The sequence below is a fragment of the Onychostruthus taczanowskii genome, unplaced genomic scaffold (genome assembly GCF_017590055.1).
Source record: "Onychostruthus taczanowskii isolate IOZ18803 unplaced genomic scaffold, ASM1759005v1 scaffold30, whole genome shotgun sequence".
NCBI lineage: Eukaryota > Metazoa > Chordata > Aves > Passeriformes > Passeridae > Onychostruthus > Onychostruthus taczanowskii.
The window spans coordinates 6,689,912-6,710,331 of record NW_024500350.1 but is presented as its reverse complement, the minus strand read 5'-3'; the positions used below and the strand labels follow the sequence as shown (position 1 = coordinate 6,710,331).

Genomic DNA, 20,420 nt, shown 5'->3' with positions numbered 1-20,420 from the left:
TCAAATCCCATCAAATAGGGCTGGGAGCACAGACCCTGTGAGGAACCACTGAGGGAGCTGGGGGTGCTCAGCCTGGAGCAAAGGAGACTCAGGGGTGCCCTCCTCACTCTGCACAGCTCCTGAAAGGTGCCTGTGCTCAGCTGGGGCTGGGCTCTTTCTCCAGCAGCACTGACACAACCAGAGCACACAGCCTGCAGCTGCACCAAGGGAAATACAGGTTGGATAGCAGGAAAAAGTGTGTCACAGAAAGGGGGATAAAGTTCTGGAATGGCTGCCCGGGGAGGTGGTGCAGTCCCCATCCCTGGTGTGTTTAACAAAGCCTGGATGTGGCACTGGGGGCCAGGCTTCAGTTGAGGGGCTGGGGCTGGGTTGGACTCCATGGTCTTGAAGGTCTCTTCCAACCTGGTCATTCTGTGAATTCTGTGAAAATCCCACTAAATCCCATTAAATCCCATCCTCACCCCAAGGAAGGGCTGCTTAATCTGCCTGTCAGTCCTGGGAGATGCTGTGCCAAATCCCAGCAGGGATATGATGAGAAGGCAGAAGTTTTGGGGTGAGTTTGGCCATACTTTGTCCAGACTGTTTTGTTCAGGTACCACTGGGAAAATCCCATAAAATCCCATCCTTACCCCAAAAATGACACATCCAGGGGCTGCCTGGGCTCCTTAATCTGCTTGTCAGTCCTGGGAGATGCTGTGTCTCAAATCTCAGCTGGGGTCTGATGAGAAGGCAGAAGTTTCCCTGTGGATTTGGCCATGTTTTGTCCAGGTACCACTGGGAAAATCCCATAAAATCCCACAAAATCTCATCCTCACCCCAAGAAAGGGCACATCTAGGGGCTGCCTGCTAATCCTTAATCAATCTGTTTATCCTGGGAGGTGCTGTGTCTCAAATCTCAGCTGGGATATGATGAGAAGGCAGAAGTTTTGGGGTGGGTTTGGCAATGTTTTGTCCAGGATTTCCCCAATCCCGTTGGGTTGGATTATGAGGATTTTTGTCTCCATTTGCATCCCAGAGGTGCTGAACATCCAGCACAACCCTCCTCAGAACACAAATGCTCACCCCAAAATGCCATTCCAAGCAGGGGCTGCAGAATTTACCTTATTTTGCTGCCACTATTGCTCTGCAATTTTTCCCAATTTCCTTCCCCTCACCCTGCTCATGGTGGCAGCAAATTCCACCTTTTTAAGTGACAGTAATTCCACATTTTCTCATTTTATCCCCAGGCATTCAGGTGTTTTCCAGTCTTGCTTTTGGCCTGGAATTTGGGGTCAGGAAGGTTTTGGGCTCTCCACATCTCCCCCTGCCAACAGGGGTGGAGTGGTTGGGATGGGGCTGAAAAATCAGGAAAAATGTCAAAATAACTTTTCCTCCTCTTCCTTCCAGCTGAAGACAAATCATTCTGTTTGGGAACAGCTGGATCTGACCAGAGCCATGGTTATGGGAGAGGCTGCAGTGGTGGAAATTGATAATTTCCCTCGTGCAATCATTTTAATTTACCTGGTGATTGCATTCTCCCCCTTTGGGTATTATTTGGCAATTCACATCGTGGCAGAAAAGGAGAGGAAGCTGAAGGAGTTCTTGAAAATTTTGGGACTTCATGACACTGCCTTCTGGTATGTGAGTGTTTGGTATAACCTGCTCCTTATAAAAGAAAAAAAAAAAAGAAAATATATGTAAAGAAATATTTTAAAATCTATTTCTAATTAATCTCTTCCATCCCACCCTCCAGTTCTTAATTTTTTTCAGTCTTTAAGTGAAAACAATCAAAAATTAAAATATTCTCTACAATCAAACAGAGACACACTTGCAGTACCATGAAAATATGAATATTTTAATAAGTAATCCTGCTGCATTTATTCCTGTAAAGCTACACCAGATTAGAGGGATTAAACCTCATTAAGTGTGAGGTTTTATGGAGGTTTTTAAGCATTTTTGGCTCGCTACCTCCTTTCCTAGAAGCTCATCAGGTAACCTGCAGCCTGGCACATAATTAAATTAATCCAACTCTATAATTTGAATGTGGCAAAGCAGTCTCAGCAACAGGTTTTCAGTTGTTTCCTCACCCTGATGAAAATTGGCCTGGGCAATAGAATATTTCATATTTCTCTGAAATGATGTGTTAATTTGAAATCATTGGTAGCTGAGGGGATAAAAACAGGTTTTGCTTTGCCCTTTCTGGTAGGGTTTTCACATCTGCACTGAAACAGCCACCTGGAGTGGTTGGAATGGTTTTTTTCTAGCTGTTTCAGGGGAAATGTGTCATTTTTTGCTACCTGGACACAATCCACCCTGTTTGCTGAGGTCAGAGTTGCTCCCAGACTCACAGCTCTGTTTTTCAACAGAGCAGGATTTTATTACCCTGCCCAGCAGCCTGTATTAAATTTTAAACAGAAGTCCTTGAATTATTGAAACCTACCACTCTGTTACCCTCTTTTGCCTATACCAGGAAATTAATGATGCAAAAAGTAAAGGTGAATCACCTGACTGTGCATCTTTAGCTGCCCTGGGTCTCGCTGTGTGCTGAGAACAACCCCAGGGTGTTCACAACAGCTCTTTTATTCATGTTCTGTGTACAAACAGCTCTTTTATTCAGGTTTTATTGCACACTTGGCCTTTGGTGCAGTGAGACATAGAGTTAGAAATTAACTTGAGGTAGAAGTCTGTGTGGGCTATTAAAGAGTGCTGGGTTTTGCTGTTTGTGTGGCTGGGGATTCATTCATTTTTCTGTTTTTTTCTCCCTAGGCTGTCCTGGGTGCTGCTCTACGTGAGCCTGATTTTTGTCATGTCCATCCTGATGGCTGTGATTGCCACAGCCTCGTCCCTGTTCCCCCAGAGCAGTGCCTTTGTCATATTCCTCCTTTTCTTCCTCTATGGAGTCTCCTCTGTGAGTATTCCTGGTCCTGAAAAACTCAGCCACCTGGTGCTTGGATTCTTTTATTCCCTTCCCACCTGATTTGTTCCCCTGCCAAAATATTTGTTGTTTCTGTAGGGTTGAGCAGTGCTGGGAATCTGAGCTGTCCCAGCCCTTCCTGGGGTTTTCTCCTGCTTTTAAGATGTTGTACAGGTGTCACCCATCACCATGAAAAATGCTTTTCCCTCCTGAAATAAGCTGAGTTTATAATCATCAGGTTTTGAGTTTTAAACCCTCCACAGAACCATTCTGCAGTTCAGATCCTCTTCAAAACATTTCCTGTTAATACAGAGCTTAATGCTAAGAACTTAATAAACTGACAGAGAATGATAAAAATCCATGATAAATATATTTATGTATCCAGTTGCTTGTCTGAGTTGATAAGAAGAATGGTTGGAGTCGATCTTGAAATACTTTTCCAGCTGAAAATTATTCCATGAATCTTGTGCTGTAGTGACTACACCAGGAAAATTCTATTATAAATTATATGATTGTCAGAGGCAGCTATGGTATTTTCCCCTAGTTTTTCTATACAATATTATTATTATTATTATTATTATTATTATTATTATTATTATTATTATTACTACTATTACTATGGTATTTTCCCTTAGTTTTGCCCCACAATTTCTATATTATTACTATTATTACTATTATTATTACTGCCATTATTATTACTACAGTGCTTTCCTCTCTGTTTTTCCCTCTGCCCCCAGGTTTTCTTTGCCCTGATGCTGACCCCTCTGTTTAAGAAGTCCAAGCACGTGGGGATAGTGGAGTTCCTGGCAACTCTGGTTTTTGGCTTTGTGGGCCTCAACATCGTCCTGCTGGAGGATTTCCCCAAATCCTTCGTGTGGATCCTCAGCCCTTTGTGTCAGTGCAGCTTCTTGATTGGTGTTGCCCAGGTAAATCCCCACCTGCCCTTGATGGGGGTTTAAAATAGATATTTTATTTTTAATTAAAAAAAATGCTTTTATTTTCGTAGCAGTTTAATATCCAGCGCCGTAAAGGAGCTGTTATTCTTTGTGTCCATTGTGATCTCAGTCACTTTATCATTATTTTTGGTTTTTTGCCAAGTTTTGGGGGTTTTTTTGCGCTGTGCTGTTTTGCCTTTTTGGTGTGTGACATCTTTCCCTGCAGGTCATGCACCTGGAGGATTATGAGGATGGGGCAACGTTTGCAAACATCAATGCTGGTCCTTACCCTCTCTGTATCTCTCTGATTCTCTTGGTGCTGGACAGCATCTTTTACCTGCTTGTAGCTGTCTACCTTGACCAGGTGATCCCAGGTAAATTCCTGACAGACACTGGGCACTGGGAGGATCATCCTGAAATCCTGAGCCCCCCAGGCTGCTGGCATCTCCTCCTAACCCTAACCTTAACCCTAACCCTAACCTCAACCCCAAATTCTCTGGAGAAAGGAGGTGATGCTGTTTCCACATTGAATTTTGCATTTCTGGCTGAAATAATTTATATTCTGTTAAAACTGTGAGGTGTTGAGAGGGGTTTTGGCCTGGCCTTAAAAAGATTGGTTTTCCCCTCTTTCTAGAGGAAAAACTTCCTTGCTGAGTTAACTGCAACCTCAGCCTTTCCAATTTCCTCTTGGAGGGCTGGAAATCAAAGACTGCTCTTCATCTTCTAGATCTCTCCCTGTGGCAGAAGAAGTTGAGACTAAAACACAGAATAAAGTTATTAATCTTGGGATTAAGAGCTGGTTAAGCCCCTCAGCTCTGTTCACCTCCAGCCCCTCTCTTTTCTCCCTGCCACTTTTAAGTCACTGCTCATTCAGCACTGGGGATTTCTCTGGACTAGAAGGAAATTTGCACATTTATTTAAATACTCAGCAAAAGTGAAACCTGCCAGCAGTGGGGATGGGGAATCATGGCTTAAAGGGAAATTTGGCTGATGGAATTCTCAGGAGCAGGTGGAGGCTGGCTATGGCAGGAGCTGAAAGCCCAGAGCTGAGGTTTATATCATATTATAATATAATATATAATATTTGTGGTTGGTGCTGAAAGCCCAAAGCTGAGGAATATATTTAATGTAATAGAATATAATACAATATAATTATAATATAATATATATTATAAAGATAATATTATATAAATATATAATAAATATAAAAAATTAATAACATAACAGCACTATACAATATAGCTATACAACATAGCTATATAATATAGCTATATATTACTATATGATTATATGATATTGTATTGTATTATATATGATATTATATAGTATAATCTGATACAATATGATATAGTATAATATAATTAATAATATAATGTAATAATATATAATATTTATACATACATATTTATATATAAATATATATAATTTAATTACAATTTATAAATATTTATATATATATAATATCATGTATATTACATTTATAATATATTTGTAATATATAATTACATAATACAATATATTATTATATATAATATACATATAATATATAATAATGTAATAAATATAATATGTTTATAATATACAAATTTATTCTATTTATTATATATAAAAATAAAAATATATATATTGAAATACATATAATTTAATTATGGTTTATAAATATTTATATACAATATTTATAATATTTTATAATATATTCCTAATAGATAGTTACATAATATAACTATACAATACTATATAATGTATTATAGTATACTACATGATGTGATGTGTATAATATAATATAGTATAATATAGTATAATATAATATAATATAATATAATATAATATAATAGTGGTTGCTGCTCAGGTTGCCTTCTGTCCTGTCCCCAGGGGAGTTTGGCCTGCGCCGCACGCCCTTTTTCTTCATGAAACCCTCCTTCTGGTCAAAGCACAGGAAGAACTACAAGGAGCTGTACGAGAGCAGCGTCAACGGCAGCTTGAGCTTCAGTGAGATTGTGGAGCCTGTGCCTTCAGAATTCCAGGGCAAGGAAGCCATCAGGTACAGCCCCTGCCCTGCCTGCGGGATTCTAGTGCTTCACTCCTGGCTCTGCACTGCTCACACAGCACGTGGATTGCAGAGCCCTGCTCACAGCAAACCCCCATCCTCAGGGCTGTGGAGCCAAGGATGAATCACTTAAGGAGAGGGGTTTGTTGTTGTAATCTTAGACATGGATGAGGTACACGCTGATTTTTTAACTATTGAAAGGTATTTTTATTATCTACAGGGTCCAGTTTTAATGCTGATGTTCCCCTGAGAACATGGTGGCTGTTGTTGCATTATTCACCCACCCAGAACTCTTCCCACATCATCCCTCCACCAGCTCCAGCATTTTCACTTGCCATCTTTCCATGTGCAAATTTTATTTGCTTTTATTCTCATTTTTTTTCCCAATACTCACCCTCCATAATCCACTCACCATCCTCATTTTCAGGGTGATGAGGCCTCCAAAATCATTCCTTGATTTGGTGCCTCTAGATAAACTGTCTGTTCTTTTCATTTGGAAAAACAGCGGGGCTGGAAAGAAGGTTTTTACCTCTCCTGAAAAGAGAAATATCTGTTTTCTTGTACCTGATTTTGACCAAGAGCTGTCAGGAATCACATCTTTGGAGTCCATTCTGCTGTCACCTCTTCTCCATGCCATGTCTGTGGAGTCTCCTGTTGCGTTATGCAACTGCTGGGGAGTAGCTGTTCCCTTTCCTAGCTTGGGAAGCCTCTAGAGCACTGCTCCACCATGTGAAAGAGACTCAGATTTGAAATAATGCAGTTTGTCATCACAGGAAATGCCTTAGAAGGTGACCAAGAAAAGTCTGTCCTGTCTCTTGACTTGCCTCAATGGGTTTTTAACACATCTGGTGCCACTTGGGTCTGGTTGGCTTGTTGTGATTGTTGCTGAGTGTTGGTGACTGAAAGTGACATGTAAAGGTGCTGAAATAGTTCATGCCATGATGTGTCTTCTTTCAGAATCAGCTGTGTTCAGAAAACATTCATGAAAAAGGGGGAAACCGTGGAGGCACTCAGAAGTAAGAACATTTCAGCATTTTATCTGCTGGTGGGATGCAGAGGAGCAGTAGCTGAGTTGCTGAGTGATTTTTGGGTTTCAGTTCAGGCGGGTTTTGGTTTCTTTGGAGGGGTGGGGCCCTGGAGCACCAATGCCAGCCGTGCTTGTGTGTGTCCTCTCTCTCTCACACAGTGGTGTCTAAACCAAAAATGAGCCCTTCATCCCTAAGGAAAGCCTGCTGGCATCACCCCAATTCCCACTGCCCATGTAGTGATGTCATCTCCCCTCCCTGATGTTGTCACCTCCTTTCCCTGGGTGGCTTTGAGACGTGGCCACCCCACGGTGGCTGTGGGACCGTGCCAGGCCAGTCCTGTGCCCAGACAGAGTGTGAATGTGAGCACTGGGATTGAGCCTGGGGCAGGAGCTGGCTCAGGGGCCAGGAGCCCACCCTGACCCCTCCTCTCGCTGTGCCCTGGAGCAGATTTGTCCTTTGACATCTACGAGGGGCAGATCACGGCGCTGCTGGGCCACAGCGGCACGGGGAAGACGACGCTGATGAACATCCTCTGCGGGCTGTGCCCTCCCACTGATGGTGAGTGCCACCCTGGGGCTGCCCTGCTTCACAGCCAGGCCTCAGTCTGGGTGGTTGTTCTGGTTATGCACCAGAATTTCTTTGGATAAAGTCTGAAAGAGCAATTCCTGTCTAGGCAGGGCTGTAAAACCCTCTCTGGTGATTGCTGCTTCCAGTGGAGAGTTTCCAGCTGTGTAGCAGAGATAAAGGAACCTGCCCAGTGAACAGCAGAGAACTGCCCCAGCTCTGACAGATGGGGATGGAACACACACCCCAGCCACACCTTTCAACCTGAGATACCAGCCCATGGCAGGGCGTTGGAATGAGATGAACTTTAAGGCCCACTCCAGCTCAAACCCTTGCATGATTTTGTGTTCATTTCTTTAGGGTTTGTGTCAGTCTACGGGCACAGGGTGTCTGAGATCGACGAGATGCTGGAGGTGCGGCAGATCGCGGGGGTGTGCCCCCAGGCCGACATCCACTTTGACATCTTAACTGTGGAGGAGAACCTCTCCATCTTTGCTGCCATCAAGGGCATCCCTCAGAACAATTTGATACAAGAGGTAACTCACCTGGCCAGAGGTGTTGTCTTACATGTATGTTTTTAACCTGTAGATCAAAATATCCTTGCAGGGTTTTCCTTTTGGAGGGAAATATTCCTGTGTGGTTCAGTGGACAAAGAGGTACAGGCAGATATTTAGACAAGGATAAGCCTTCAGTTTTTTTCTAAGATTAAAATGCCCATGAAATGTTTTACATCTGGCATTTAGGTCCAGTTATAGACACCATTAAACTTTGTGTGCAGGTTGTGCAGTTCAGATACAGAACACACTGGGAACCAGCAGGAGTTAATGTGAATGTTAATTGTTAACAATCTGGTTTAAAAAAATTATAGGTGTTTTTTTAAAACAAAAATGTATTTCTTGTGTTTTCAAGGTACAGAAGGTGTTGCTGGATTTGGAGATGCAGCCCATCAGGGACAATCAAGCCAAAAAATTAAGTGGGGGGCAGAAGAGGAGGCTGTCAGTGGGAGTTGCTGTTCTTGGGAACCCCAAGGTGAGAGGGATGGAATTATTCTCAGCTCAGTAGTGCTGATCCATGGAAGGCTTGGTCTCTCTTGTCAAAAGCAACTAATGTGCAAAATGCAGAAAATTTTCCTTTGAGCACCTTTTTTTCCTTCGTTTATAGTTTAATTACAATCATTTCAATCTCTCAGCCTTTGTGCTTGAGGCTCAGGTAATGGCAGCAGCCTTGGGTTTGATCTCTTTGGCAAATGAATAGTGTGGCAAGTTTTGTGTGTAATTTCTGGCAGGTAGCATTTATCCCCCAGCAGTGAAATTGTTGGATGCTTTCGTCTAAAAGCCATCCGGGAGCAGGAGCAGGAGCAGAGCCAGAGATCTTTTGTGTTGCAGCTCTGTAATTTGTGGCCTGTGAGGACGGGGACTGCTTTGAGATCTGTGGTTAAAAATGGTGTGTGTGACACTTCCTGGGGGTTTCAAAGCAGGTGTGTGCATTTAACCACCCCTGCAGAAAGAGTGAACCCATGGCTAAGTTGTGATTCTACTACATAGTTCTATTGGAAGCAGAATACAGCAGGCTGTGGCATTAATTTGTCACAGGATTTTTCCATTTGTCACAAGGGAGATGGATGTATTCAAAGCACAGTGACAAAAGCTGCCTTGTTAGTCTGGGATGTTTCCTATTTTACAGGAATTAACTGGCTGGTTTCAAACAAACCCCTCTGGGTGTGCTGGGGAGGGGTTACTGAGCTCGGGGGCCGTGGCTTTGAGCAGCCCTGGTGGTTTTGCCCCCAGGTTTTGCTGCTGGACGAGCCCACGGCGGGGATGGATCCCTGCTCCCGCCACATCGTCTGGAACCTGCTGAGGAGCAGGAAAGCCAACCGTGTGACTGTGTTCAGCACCCACTTCATGGACGAGGCTGACATCCTGGCTGGTGAGCCCTGCCCCAGCCCAGCTTCAACCCCAGCCCTGGGTTACCATTGGTGTGCAACCCAGAGCGAGGTTTGGGAGGAAATTGTCCATTTTGAGCTTCCTGACTTTCCGTTCCAGATCGTAAAGCTGTGATTTCCCAAGGGATGCTGAAATGCCTCGGCTCTTCTCTCTTCCTCAAGAGCAAGTGGGGCATTGGCTACCGCCTGAGGTAATCCTGTGTCCAGTTTTGTACCTCTTAGGGGCCATCATGCATCTCTTTTACTATTTTCTGTTGGAATCTCTGAGAAAGCATCCCTCAGAAAGATCCTTTTGTCCTTGAATTGATGCCTTGAGAAGGCTGAACTAGAACAGAGGCTGGACAGAGCTAAAAAATAAAGCAGGGATTTATTCAAAGGATCTCCTCCATGCATCCACCTTGGGCAGCACAAGAGCCCAGCCAGGGCTGCACCCAAGATGAACCAAAATGGTCCCAAAATGCACGAGCGCTCCCGGGGTCTCTCCCTGGGATCAGCTCTGCTCCATGTGCAGATTGCAGTTCATTGTCCAATTCCAGCTTTAGCCCATCCAGTCCCATCCTGCTTGTTTTTCTCTCTCCAGCCCACGTTGTTTGTGCTCTTGGGCTGAGATTTGGATCATTTGTCCTTGGTGCCCAGCTGGAGCAGGAATTGTTTTGTCTCCCTCCTCTGGGCAGAGCTCACCATCCCCTGATGTGAACCCAGACCCACACACTAAAGCAGCACAGAACCTGAAACATAGAAAAGCTAAATCAGAATGATACAACTGAAGTGTCAGGAGCAGGCCAAGCTCTAAACCCCAGTTCCTGCTGTTTTTCCAGCATGCACATCGATGCCTATTGCAACACAGAGGCCACCACGTCTCTGATCAGGCAGCACATCCCTGCAGCCAGCCTGATCCAGCAGAACCACGAGCAGCTCGTGTACACCCTCCCTCTCAAGGACGTGGACAAGTTTGCAGGTATTTTTGGGGTTCTGTGTTGCAAGGATCAGTGATTGCAGCTGGGGGTGTTTATTAAGCATGGCTTTAGGCTGATGTTCGTGATAAAGTGTCAATTCTGCCTTGATGTTTTTATATTTATTATTATTTGGTGGGGAGTCAGGGAGGGTTTCCTCAGGTGAGTGAAGGTTTTGTCACCTCTTCCAGTGAGGTGTGAGGGTTGTGGGTGCCCAACATCAAGGGCTGGGGAGATGCCTCTGTGGTGAGGAGTCCCTTCCACCTGAGCATCCCCTGGTCCTGCAGAATCACCTTCCTCTTGCAGAGGGTCCAAAGAGCAGGGCTGACCTGTAGCAGGATGCAGGAAATCCCCAAATACTTCAAAAATCCTACAACAGTCCTACAAAAACCCTACAAACTCTTCTGAACTGCAAAGAGCTTCATGTGACTGCCTTGAAATTCCATGGAGAGAGGGAGCAGGGAGCAGAGGGGAGGATTTCACTAGATGGCAGCAATTATCTGAGCAGTCCTGGGCAGGGCTCCTTGCTCTGCTCCCAGAAATAAATGGAATAAATCCTGTGTGGGAAGCCAAGGGAGCATCAATATTGATGGGAACATGTAGCTGATATTCCATAAAGACTTTTTTTCCCTGTTGCATTGGGGTTAATGATTTATGAGCTTTGCAAAAAGGCTGAGATTGAATCAATTCCCCCAAACTATTTTAGGGAGAAGCTGAGGTTGGGAACACACCTTATCAGCTGGGGCAGGAAAACCGTGCAGGGGTGAGGAGTATTGTCAAATATCCAAGTGCTCCTCCCATTTTATACATTTAAATTTCCCTTCAGCCTCACCTTGGCTCTGAATCTCCTTTTTTTTAAGTCCTGATTTCATAGGATTGACAAAAACCCAGTAACATTTTTCACCTCAGGGTGCTGTGAAGTTCTCCCACTCTGAATCTCATGTTGGTCTTCAAGCTCTGTGCCCTGTCCAACATCTCCTGCCTGGTTAACCTGCCCTTAAACACCTGGGAATTCTTATATATATATATATATATATATTGTTTATTACTTATTTTTATAGACAAAAAATGACTCAGTGATTTCATTTGTAAGATCCTTTGTGCCTGGGCAGGGATTTAGGTAGGATGAGCTGTACTGGATATGATTTTTCCAGGAGAGCTCACCTTGAACCTGCCCTGAGGAAACTTTGAGCCCAGCAGCTTCAGGATGCTGAGACAGTCTTTAGAAGCAGCACAACTTCAGCAAAACCACATTTCCTGACCACAGAGGCTGAAATTTCATGCTAAAAGGAGCCTGTTCCACCTTGGTTCTCAAATCATGACCTTCTGGTTTATTTGCCATTCCCACATTCCTGATTTTCCCACCAAGCAGGAGGTTTAGGGCGGTGTGTGATGTGCCTGAAGTGCTCTTGGCAGGTGCTGGAGCAGAGTTTCAGAGCTGCCTCTCTCCCTAGGTTTGTTCTCTGACCTGGACACCCATTCCCACCTGGGGGTCATCACCTATGGCGTGTCCATGACCACGCTGGAGGACGTTTACCTGAAGCTGGAGGTCGAGGCAGAGATTGATCAAGCAGGTGGGAAGGAGCAGGGCTGTCCCCTTGGCTCCCCTCAGTTCCTGTGGGATTGTCACTGCCAGAAGGAGGGAAAAAGAAAAAACATCCCTCACAGGGTGCTCCTCCAGCATCTGGGCATCCTTTGGTTCTCACAATGTTCCAGGCTGTTGAAACATTCAAATACAATACTCAGTATTCAACATTGTACATTCAATATTGTACATTCAATATTCAGTTCAAAACGCTGCTTAAACTCATAAAGGAGAAGGTAAAGAAGCAGGTAACTTCTGCTTTAAAACTTTTATTTTGTTTTATATATATTACTATATTTTAATATATATATTACTGTATATATATATTTTATATATATACTATATATATATTATATATAATAAATATTATATATATATTACTATATTTTAAAAACCCACACTCTAAGGTTTTTACTCTGTGATATCACAGACTTCTAATTAAGCTACACACTCATAATCTCAGTGCTATTAATTAATTTTAGAAGCCTTCTCCATGGCCTCAGCTCAAATGCAGTGCTCTCCTGGGGGTCAGAATCTCTCAGCACAGAAAGTTTAAAATTCTCAGTAACCAGGGTTCCAGCACAGGAAAAGGCAGAGAATTGGCTGGGGAGTGATTCTGGGAGCATCCAGGGAAAAACTTTTTACTGATTAATTTTTCATCTAGCCAGCTCACATCTGACTGCTTGGCTTTACAGTTTACTTGCCTTTTAAAATGCCCTTTATTTTCCTAATAGAGTTTGCTTTCAAGAAATTATAAATGTGCAGGGTAAAATTAATTTTCAACCTTTTGTGTGAACAGTAGCTGCACTTAGGGCTGAAGCAGCACAGCTTGTCTCACTTTAAATTAACTTTCAGTCCATATGAAAAGTTGGGACTGCTTAATATTACTCCAGAATGAGTCAGTTGTTTTTTTAATGTCAGTTTTGAATAGTTTGAGCTGTTCTAATTGTTCTGGAGCTTTCTGTGTGATCCAGAATTATTAGTATGAGTAAATATATGTATTCTGTAACTGGAATGGAAATTGCTCCCTAATTATACTGACTGCACAGAGTTTCTGTGTGTGTTTAAGAGGATTTAACAGCTGGATCTGCAGGTGCACACACAGGCCAAGGGATGGAACTGGGGCAAATCTGCACCTTTTGGTGGCAAAATTATGAATCATCAAATCCCAAGGGTGACTGGGACTGGGGCTGCGCAGGGAGGTGCTGGAGCCTCTGCAGTCTCTGTCCCTGGAGGTGTTGGTGGGCTGGATGTGGCCCCTGGTGCCAGGGTCTGCTTGGTTACAGGCTGGGCACAAGGATCTCAAAGGTCTTTCCCAGCCTTGTTCATTCTGGGGTTTAAACCACCAGGGTTTTCCAAGGAAATGCTCCTTTATTTCTGCTGTGTCAGCTTGAAGTGTCTGCCATGGGTGTGGTTGGGCTGCAGCAGGGTCACTGGCCTTGGGGTTAAATTCATGGATGGGGATGGGATTGGGTTGGGATGGCATGGAATGGGGATGGGATTGGGGTTCAGTGGGATGGGGATGGGGAGGGATGGGATTGGGATGGCTGGAATGGGATGGGGATGGGATAGGATTGGGATGGAATGGGATTAGGATGGGATTGAGATTGGGATGGGATGGGATGGGATGGGATGGGATGGGATGGGATGGGGATAGGATTGGGATGGAATGGGAATTGGGTTGGGATGGGGATTGGGAGGGATGGGATTGAGATGGGGATAGGATTGGGATGGAATGGCATAGGATTGGGATGGGGATGGGGATGGGCGAGGTGACAACAGGAAGAGCACGGAGTCTGGCCCCTGGCTCCCCCTCCTGTCCCATTTCCACCCCCAGCAGTCAGGGCATCACCTCCCTGGGTTTTCCCTGCCCCGTTTCAGATTACAGCGTGTTCCACTCACAGCAAGCACAGGAGGAGATGGACACCAAGTCCCTGGATGACATGGAGCAGAGCCTGCTGATGCTCTCCGAGGCCAAGGCACCAGCCATGAGCAACTCAGCCCTGTGGAAGAAGCAGGTTTCCACCATAGCCAAAGTGCACTTCCTCAGCCTGAAACGGGAGAACAAATGTGTCAGAGTTATGTGAGTATGGGGGTCCTCCTTTGTGTGGGAGTCCCAAAACCTGGCTGAATGGCACCAGGGAAAGCACATCCTGTCCTTCATTTTTCCTCATTTAAAAAACAGCACGTGTGAAGCTGTAATTTCTGTCAATAAATGGTTTTTTGGGGGGTGAGGGAGATGGTTTTTTTTAATAGCATGCACATAAAACTGGGTTGACTTTCACTGAATTGTAACAAACCCCAAACTTTTATTTCTTTCAGGTTGTTGCTTTTCCTCATTTTCCTTGTAGTTCAGATTTTGTTGTTTTTCATACACCACATCATCAAAAATGCTGTAGCTGCTATCAAACTCTCCCCAGATTTGTACTTGCTGAAGCCTGGAGAGAACTATCACAAGTACAGGAGTCGGCTCCTGCTGCAGAACTCCACAGGTGGGGCAGCAGATCTGTCTCCACCTCTCCTTCTCCCAGGTTTTGGGGTTGAGAATGAACTTTTTTCTTGGTATTAACCCTGATGAAGAGTTTCCAAGTGCCCAGGGGTGGTAAATTGTCAGTTTGTGCCATGGGGTTTGATTTGGAGATCCTCCTCCCAGCTCTATGACCTTGTTCTTGCTGTGTCAGAAGATGATTCAAGTGAAAGAAATGGCCAGAAACATTGAGATAAATCAACATGGAAATTCTGGTGGAAAACATCAGGGAAAATCCCTTTTTGTTTCGACTGAGGATGTTTTAAAAGTGCCCAGCAGGAACCCAGGCAGTAGAAACCAGCACCTGCTTGAGCTGTGCATTGATAATTCTTGTAAAATACTCCAGGCTGCTGAAGAGGAGGGATTTAAAAGTCAGGGAGATGTGGCACTCAGGGACATGGCTTAGGGGTGGGGAGTGGCTGGATTTCAGAATTCACAGAGTCACCAGGTTGGAAAAGACCTCAAAGACCATGGAGTCCAACCCAACCCCAACCCCTCAACTGAACCCTGGCCCCCAGTGCCACATCCAGGCTTTGTTAAACACACCAGGGATGGGGACTGCACCACCTCCCCAGGCAGCCATTCCAGAACTGTTCTGTGAAACACTTTTTCCTTATATCCAGCCTGTATTTCCCTTGGTGCAGCTGCAGGCTGTGTGCTCTGGTTGTCTCAGTGCTGCTGGAGAAAGAGCCCAGCCCCAGCTGAGCACAGGCACCTTTCAGGAGCTGTGCAGAGTGAGGAGGGCACCCTGAGTCTCCTTTGCTCCAGGCTGAGCACCCCCAGCTCCCTCAGTGGTTCCTCACTTTTGTGAGGTTTGTGTTCCCAGCCCCTCTTCAGCCTCGTTGCCCCCTCTGGACCTGCTCCAGCCCCTCCATGTCCCTCCTAAACTGGGGGGCCCAGAACTGGACACAGCACTCGAGGGGTGCCCTCACCAGTGCTGAGCACAGGGGGAAAATTAATTTGATGATCCTGAAGGTCTCTTCCAGTTTAAATGATTCCCTGTTGTTTTCTGTCCCCAGAGTCGGATATCAGTGACATTGTGCACTCCCTGGGGAGCATGAACATCCTCTGGGAGATGTTCAATGACAGTGATTATGTCTCAGTGGCCCCTCACAGTGCAGCTCTGAACGTGTTTGCCCTCCAGTCCAGGCAGGTAAGACACACACTGGCTGGGCTGTGCCCAAAGAGCAGCTGCTGGGGCTGCTTTGGGAAATTCTCACCTGAAAAGCAGCTCTGGAGTCATGGAATCAAATAACAGCCTATAATATTGCTTATACAAGAGGCTGCAAAGAGGAGAGGGTGGAAATATTAGCAAAATACATGTTCTTCCATAATTATAATTAAATCATTATAATGACATAATTATGTAATTACAATCACAATAAGCCAATCAAACTGTGATCCCCTTTTCTTCCCCACAAGGACACAGAAAGTCAGGAGAAATATTCTACTTCACAAGACACCTGGCAGAGGAATGTTTTATGATTTTTTTTTTAATTTATACTGACTGAATTACAATTTGACAGAAATATAATTCCATGGTGCTCTCATGTGTAAAGAAAAATCAGTTTCTTGGGCTGTACGTGTTCACGGTAACAGGAATATCTGAACTTTGGGATCATATTTAATCCCCAGCAAGGGAACTGCTTCACAGTGTGCCAGCTCTGGCTCTTGTCCCCATTTTTACTCCCTGACACTGCTGCCAGCAGAGTGACAGTGCAGCTCCTGCACATCTTTGCCTGTCTGGTTTTAAACCCATGAGCAGGATCATCCCAGAGCAGCTCCTCATGTGTTTTGTTTCCCAGACTGTAATTGTCTGGAGTGCCATTTGTCACTGCTCTGTGAAACATGCTGGGAATTTATTCCCAGGAGTTCCCTCTCTGAGGCAGGACTGATTTCCTGAATGAGGCAGTGTGTGAGAAGCACCCTGAGCAGCCCAGAGCTTCCTGCAAAGCACTTGGTTATGCAAAGATTTATCCCAATGCTCAGGTTTAATTAAGGAGAGCCCTCTCAGAGCAGAGGAATTAATGCAGCATGTATTTTTCTTCCTAGAATTATGTTTTCAACATCATATTCAACAGCACCATGGTGCATTCCCTGCCAGTTCTGATGAACATTGCCAGCAACCTCCTCCTGCGCAGTTTGAACGTGACCGAGAGCATCCAGATCTGGAGCAACCCCTTGATTCAGGTGAGCAGCTCCCAAAAAATCACCCTGGAACCCTGGGGAGAGGGCAAAGCATCCCTGGGGGGAAGGGGGAGTGCAGGAGCACCGCACAAACCAAGGGAAAAGCTGGCTGGGGCTGCCTGCAGGGTTTATTGGGGTGTGGAAGGTGCTGGCACTTTGCTCTGCCGGGGCTTGGGAAGAGGATGATGTGAAGGAATTAAAGGTTCAGTGGGGCTTGGAGCACCCCAGTCTGGTAGAAGGAGTTGGGGGTTGGGATGGGATGACCCCCGTGGTTCTTTCCAACCCAAACCATTCCGTGGTCCTGTGAATTAATTCATTATGAGTTTTTTGGAGGTTGCCTGCAGTTCTTGGTCTGTGCAGAGCTGGAGGGGCTTTGGGAGAGGAGAGGACCTTCTGCAGGAGATAAATGCTCTGAAAAGTTCTTTAGTTATTATTTATTCCTCATCTAAATACTCCCAAAACTTCCACAAGTGTTTTTCCTCCTGCTGCAGCTCAGGTGATCTTGACATCTAAAGACTTTTCATTTTAGCATTCACAGCCGTGTTCCAACTCCTAATGTAGCATTTTTTGGTCACATTCTGGCATTGAATAAATCTGATCTCTACCCCAGGATCTTCCAGACACAATTTTCAGGCTGGAGATCTATTTTGAAGCCGTGTTACTGGGGATCATCATCACTGGGATGCCACCCTACTTCGCCATGGACAATGCAGAAAACCACAAGGTAACACCCAGGTGTCCATGCAGAGAGGCACAGGGATTTAAAAATCCTGGGATTTCCTCTTTGGAAAGACCCAAAGAGGGGTTTAAAACAATGCCAAAGGTGGAGCAGATCTGAGAGAAGCTTTTCTGTGCCAAGCCAAGCTTGGCAATAATGACAGAACACAGGAGGGGATTCACAAAACATTAATTGTAATTAACACCTGATTAACTCTGTGTTCTCTTCCCCTGCTGCAGATCAAGGCTTACACCCAGCTGAAGATTGCAGGGCTCTATCCCTCAGCTTACTGGACTGGCCAGGCTGTGGTGGACCTGCCTCTGTTCTTCTTCATCCTCATCCTGATGATTGGCAGCCTCTTTGCCTTCCACTACGGCGTTTATTTCTACGTGGGCAAGTTCCTGGCTGTGGTGAGTCTGGGCCGGGCTGACAGCAGGGCTGCCTTCTTTTCTGCAAGGCTTTTATTTCCCTTACCTGATTCAGTTGAATTTCCCCCATGGATGCACAGGAAAACGCTGCTGGAGCAAAGACAGGAAGTTTTTCATAGGGAAAATGGCTCCAAGTTGGGAGTTTCATTCATAAATAAAATAAAATAAAATAAAATCAAGCAGGTTTGGGTTGGACACAGGAAGAACTGCTTCACAGAAAGGGTGGTTGGGACTGGAAGGGGATTTTAACCACCAGGGTTTTCCAAGGAAATGCTCCTTTATTTCTGCTGTGTCAGCTTTAAATATCTGCCATGGGTGTGGTTGGGCTGGATCAGGGTCACTGGCCTTGGGGTTAAATTGAGGGATGGGATTGAGAAGGGGCTGCCTGTGGATGTGACAGCCTGGTCAGAGAGAAAGAAAGCTAAATGAGTTTTCCCAGAATCGACCTGAGAAGCTTTAGAGAGCTAACAATAAACAATCATAACCAAATATTAAAAAGAGCCTACAAGTAGTGTTTTTGCAATAATCTGTTTTTCTCATAAGATTGTTTACAAATGGGTGCCTTGTTAATTAAGCTATCAAGTGAAATGTATTAATTAAATGACCAGTCAAGTCCACCTGTAGCAAACTAAGCTATAAAAGAAGAGAGGATGAAATAAACAGAATTTTTACCACTTTGCCTTCTGATCCACCTCTGACCCAGCAGTAACAGCTGCCCAGGGAGTGCTGGAGTCTCTGTCCCTGGAGGGCTCTGCTTGGTCACAGGCTCGACTCACATCTCAGAGCTCTTTTCCAGCCTTGTTGATCCTTAAACCTGCAGGATTTCCCCAGGAAATGCTCCTTTCTTCCTGCTGCCTCAGCCTGTTTGTGCTCTGTGCTGTGATGGCAGCTGCTGCTGATGGCAAGGGCACAGTGACTTTGGGCAGAGCCCATCTCTGCAGAGAGCTGCAAATGGGATTAAGTGCAGGACACCACCAGGCTGCATGTCTTTGATATTCAGAGCAGGCCTCCCTGTGATCCTGGTTGGAATTGAGAGGAATCAGCTTTTCCCAGCTGCTTTTCCAGAGTTAATCAGGTTTGGGATGTGGCTGCAGGGCTGCTTTTCTATCTACCCTTGTTTGAATTTCTACAAAAATGCCATGGTGGAGTTCTTACTATTTGGCAGAATCTTGAGGTCAGCATTTATGGGAGCCTGCGTTACAAAAAAAAAAAAAAAAACAATAAAAATGGGAAAGAGTTTAAAGGAAGCTGAAGTGGGGGGGAGTTTTTGCCTCTCCACACATTCTTTAATATGTGTCTTTAATAACACATTCTCTGTGTACCAAGGCAGCAAAATATACATCAGATAAAGTGACAAAGATAAATCCAGAGTTCTGTATCGCACTGAGGTAATTCCAGTTGATCCTTATGCATAAAAATTCCTGCTGCACATTCCCTGAGGAGCCTTTCCTGTCTCTGCAGATTTTTTGCCTGATTGGTTACGTCCCCTCAGTCGTGCTCTTCACCTACGTGGTCTCCTTCACCTTCAAAAAAGTCCAGAACACGAAGGAATTTTGGTCATTTATATTTTCAGTGGTGAGTGACTTGGCCTGGAGCTGGGATAAGTGGGAAGATTGGTGATTTCCAAAGCCACAGCAAAAAATCCCAGTTATTTTGTGGAGCTGTGTGTCCCTATTGCACAGAAAATGGGAATTTTTTACCAATGTCTCACTCACTGCCATATCCTGAGTGATAAAAGCTTTAAGAAAAAATACCTTAAATTAATTAACTTATGCTTAGAGAGTCTGAAGTGGATGAAAATGGACATTTTCCCCCTTTTCTTTGCTACAGACAGCCCTGCTCTGCACAGTTGTCACTGAGGTGTCCTTTTTCCTGGACCATTACCTGGTAACCACCATCCTGCATTATGTCTTCTCCATCTTCATTCCTATTTATCCCCTTATTGGCTGCCTGATTTGTTTCATAAAGGTAAGGGGACTGCAGGGCTCCTTTCCAGAGCCCTTGGAGGTGGCTGGGGTTGTGTTGGTGTCTTTGGGTTGGCCTCTGTAGCCACTTAACATGTGAAGATGGAGAAAAATCAACTTTTTCCTATTAAGTGAAGTGGTTTGGTTTTAAAATGGGGAAAGCAGCAAGTTTTCCATGAAACTTCCTTTCTCTGAGTGGAGGGAGCCTACAAGAAAGATGGAGAGGCACTTTAAACAAGGGGTGGAGTGACAGGACAAGGGGGAATGCTCCAAGCTGACAGAGAGCAGGGTTAGATGGGATTTTGGGAAGAAATTCCTCCCTGTGAGGGTGCCCATAGCAGCTGTGGCTGCCCCTGGACCCCTGGCAGTGCCCAAGGCCAGGCTGGACAGGGCTGGGAGCAGCAGGGGATGGAATGAGAGAGGCTTTGAGGTCCCAAACCATTCCATGGTTCTGTGATATTCCAAGGAAAACCAGGTGAGCAAACCCAGGGATGGGATGAGGGTTAATTGGGAGGGGTTTTGAGGTCTCAAACCATTCCTTGGTTCTGTGACATTCCAAGGAAAACCAGGTGTTCCTCAGTGAGCAAAGCCAGGGATGGGATGAGGGTTGATTGGGAGTGGGTGCTTGAAAGCAGGAGCAGCCCCAGGC

At 45.0% G+C, this 20,420-nt stretch overlaps 1 protein-coding gene across 5 annotated transcripts in view; it reads left to right on the top strand.

Moving 5' to 3' along the window:
- The window catches only part of ABCA5 (ATP binding cassette subfamily A member 5), a 41,893-nt gene that overhangs the window by 12,333 nt on the left and 9,140 nt on the right, over positions 1 to 20,420 (top strand). For all 5 annotated transcript variants that reach the window (XR_005953013.1, XM_041409133.1, XM_041409134.1 and 2 more), the window contains 21 exons: positions 1,387 to 1,616; positions 2,746 to 2,887; positions 3,631 to 3,819; positions 4,055 to 4,202; positions 5,701 to 5,869; positions 6,833 to 6,891; positions 7,351 to 7,461; positions 7,828 to 8,003; positions 8,377 to 8,496; positions 9,255 to 9,393; positions 9,510 to 9,600; positions 10,228 to 10,367; positions 11,817 to 11,936; positions 13,829 to 14,030; positions 14,270 to 14,439; positions 15,494 to 15,627; positions 16,527 to 16,664; positions 17,272 to 17,385; positions 17,619 to 17,789; positions 19,269 to 19,382; positions 19,638 to 19,775. Coding sequence is in view for 4 of the 5 variants with exons in the window: in XM_041409133.1 (XP_041265067.1) it covers positions 1,387 to 1,616; positions 2,746 to 2,887; positions 3,631 to 3,819; positions 4,055 to 4,202; positions 5,701 to 5,869; positions 6,833 to 6,891; positions 7,351 to 7,461; positions 7,828 to 8,003; positions 8,377 to 8,496; positions 9,255 to 9,393; positions 9,510 to 9,600; positions 10,228 to 10,367; positions 11,817 to 11,936; positions 13,829 to 14,030; positions 14,270 to 14,439; positions 15,494 to 15,627; positions 16,527 to 16,664; positions 17,272 to 17,385; positions 17,619 to 17,789; positions 19,269 to 19,382; positions 19,638 to 19,775 (3,015 nt within the window). In the remaining variant the exon portion in view is untranslated. The remainder of the gene's footprint in view (positions 1 to 1,386; positions 1,617 to 2,745; positions 2,888 to 3,630; positions 3,820 to 4,054; positions 4,203 to 5,700; positions 5,870 to 6,832; positions 6,892 to 7,350; positions 7,462 to 7,827; positions 8,004 to 8,376; positions 8,497 to 9,254; positions 9,394 to 9,509; positions 9,601 to 10,227; positions 10,368 to 11,816; positions 11,937 to 13,828; positions 14,031 to 14,269; positions 14,440 to 15,493; positions 15,628 to 16,526; positions 16,665 to 17,271; positions 17,386 to 17,618; positions 17,790 to 19,268; positions 19,383 to 19,637; positions 19,776 to 20,420) is intronic.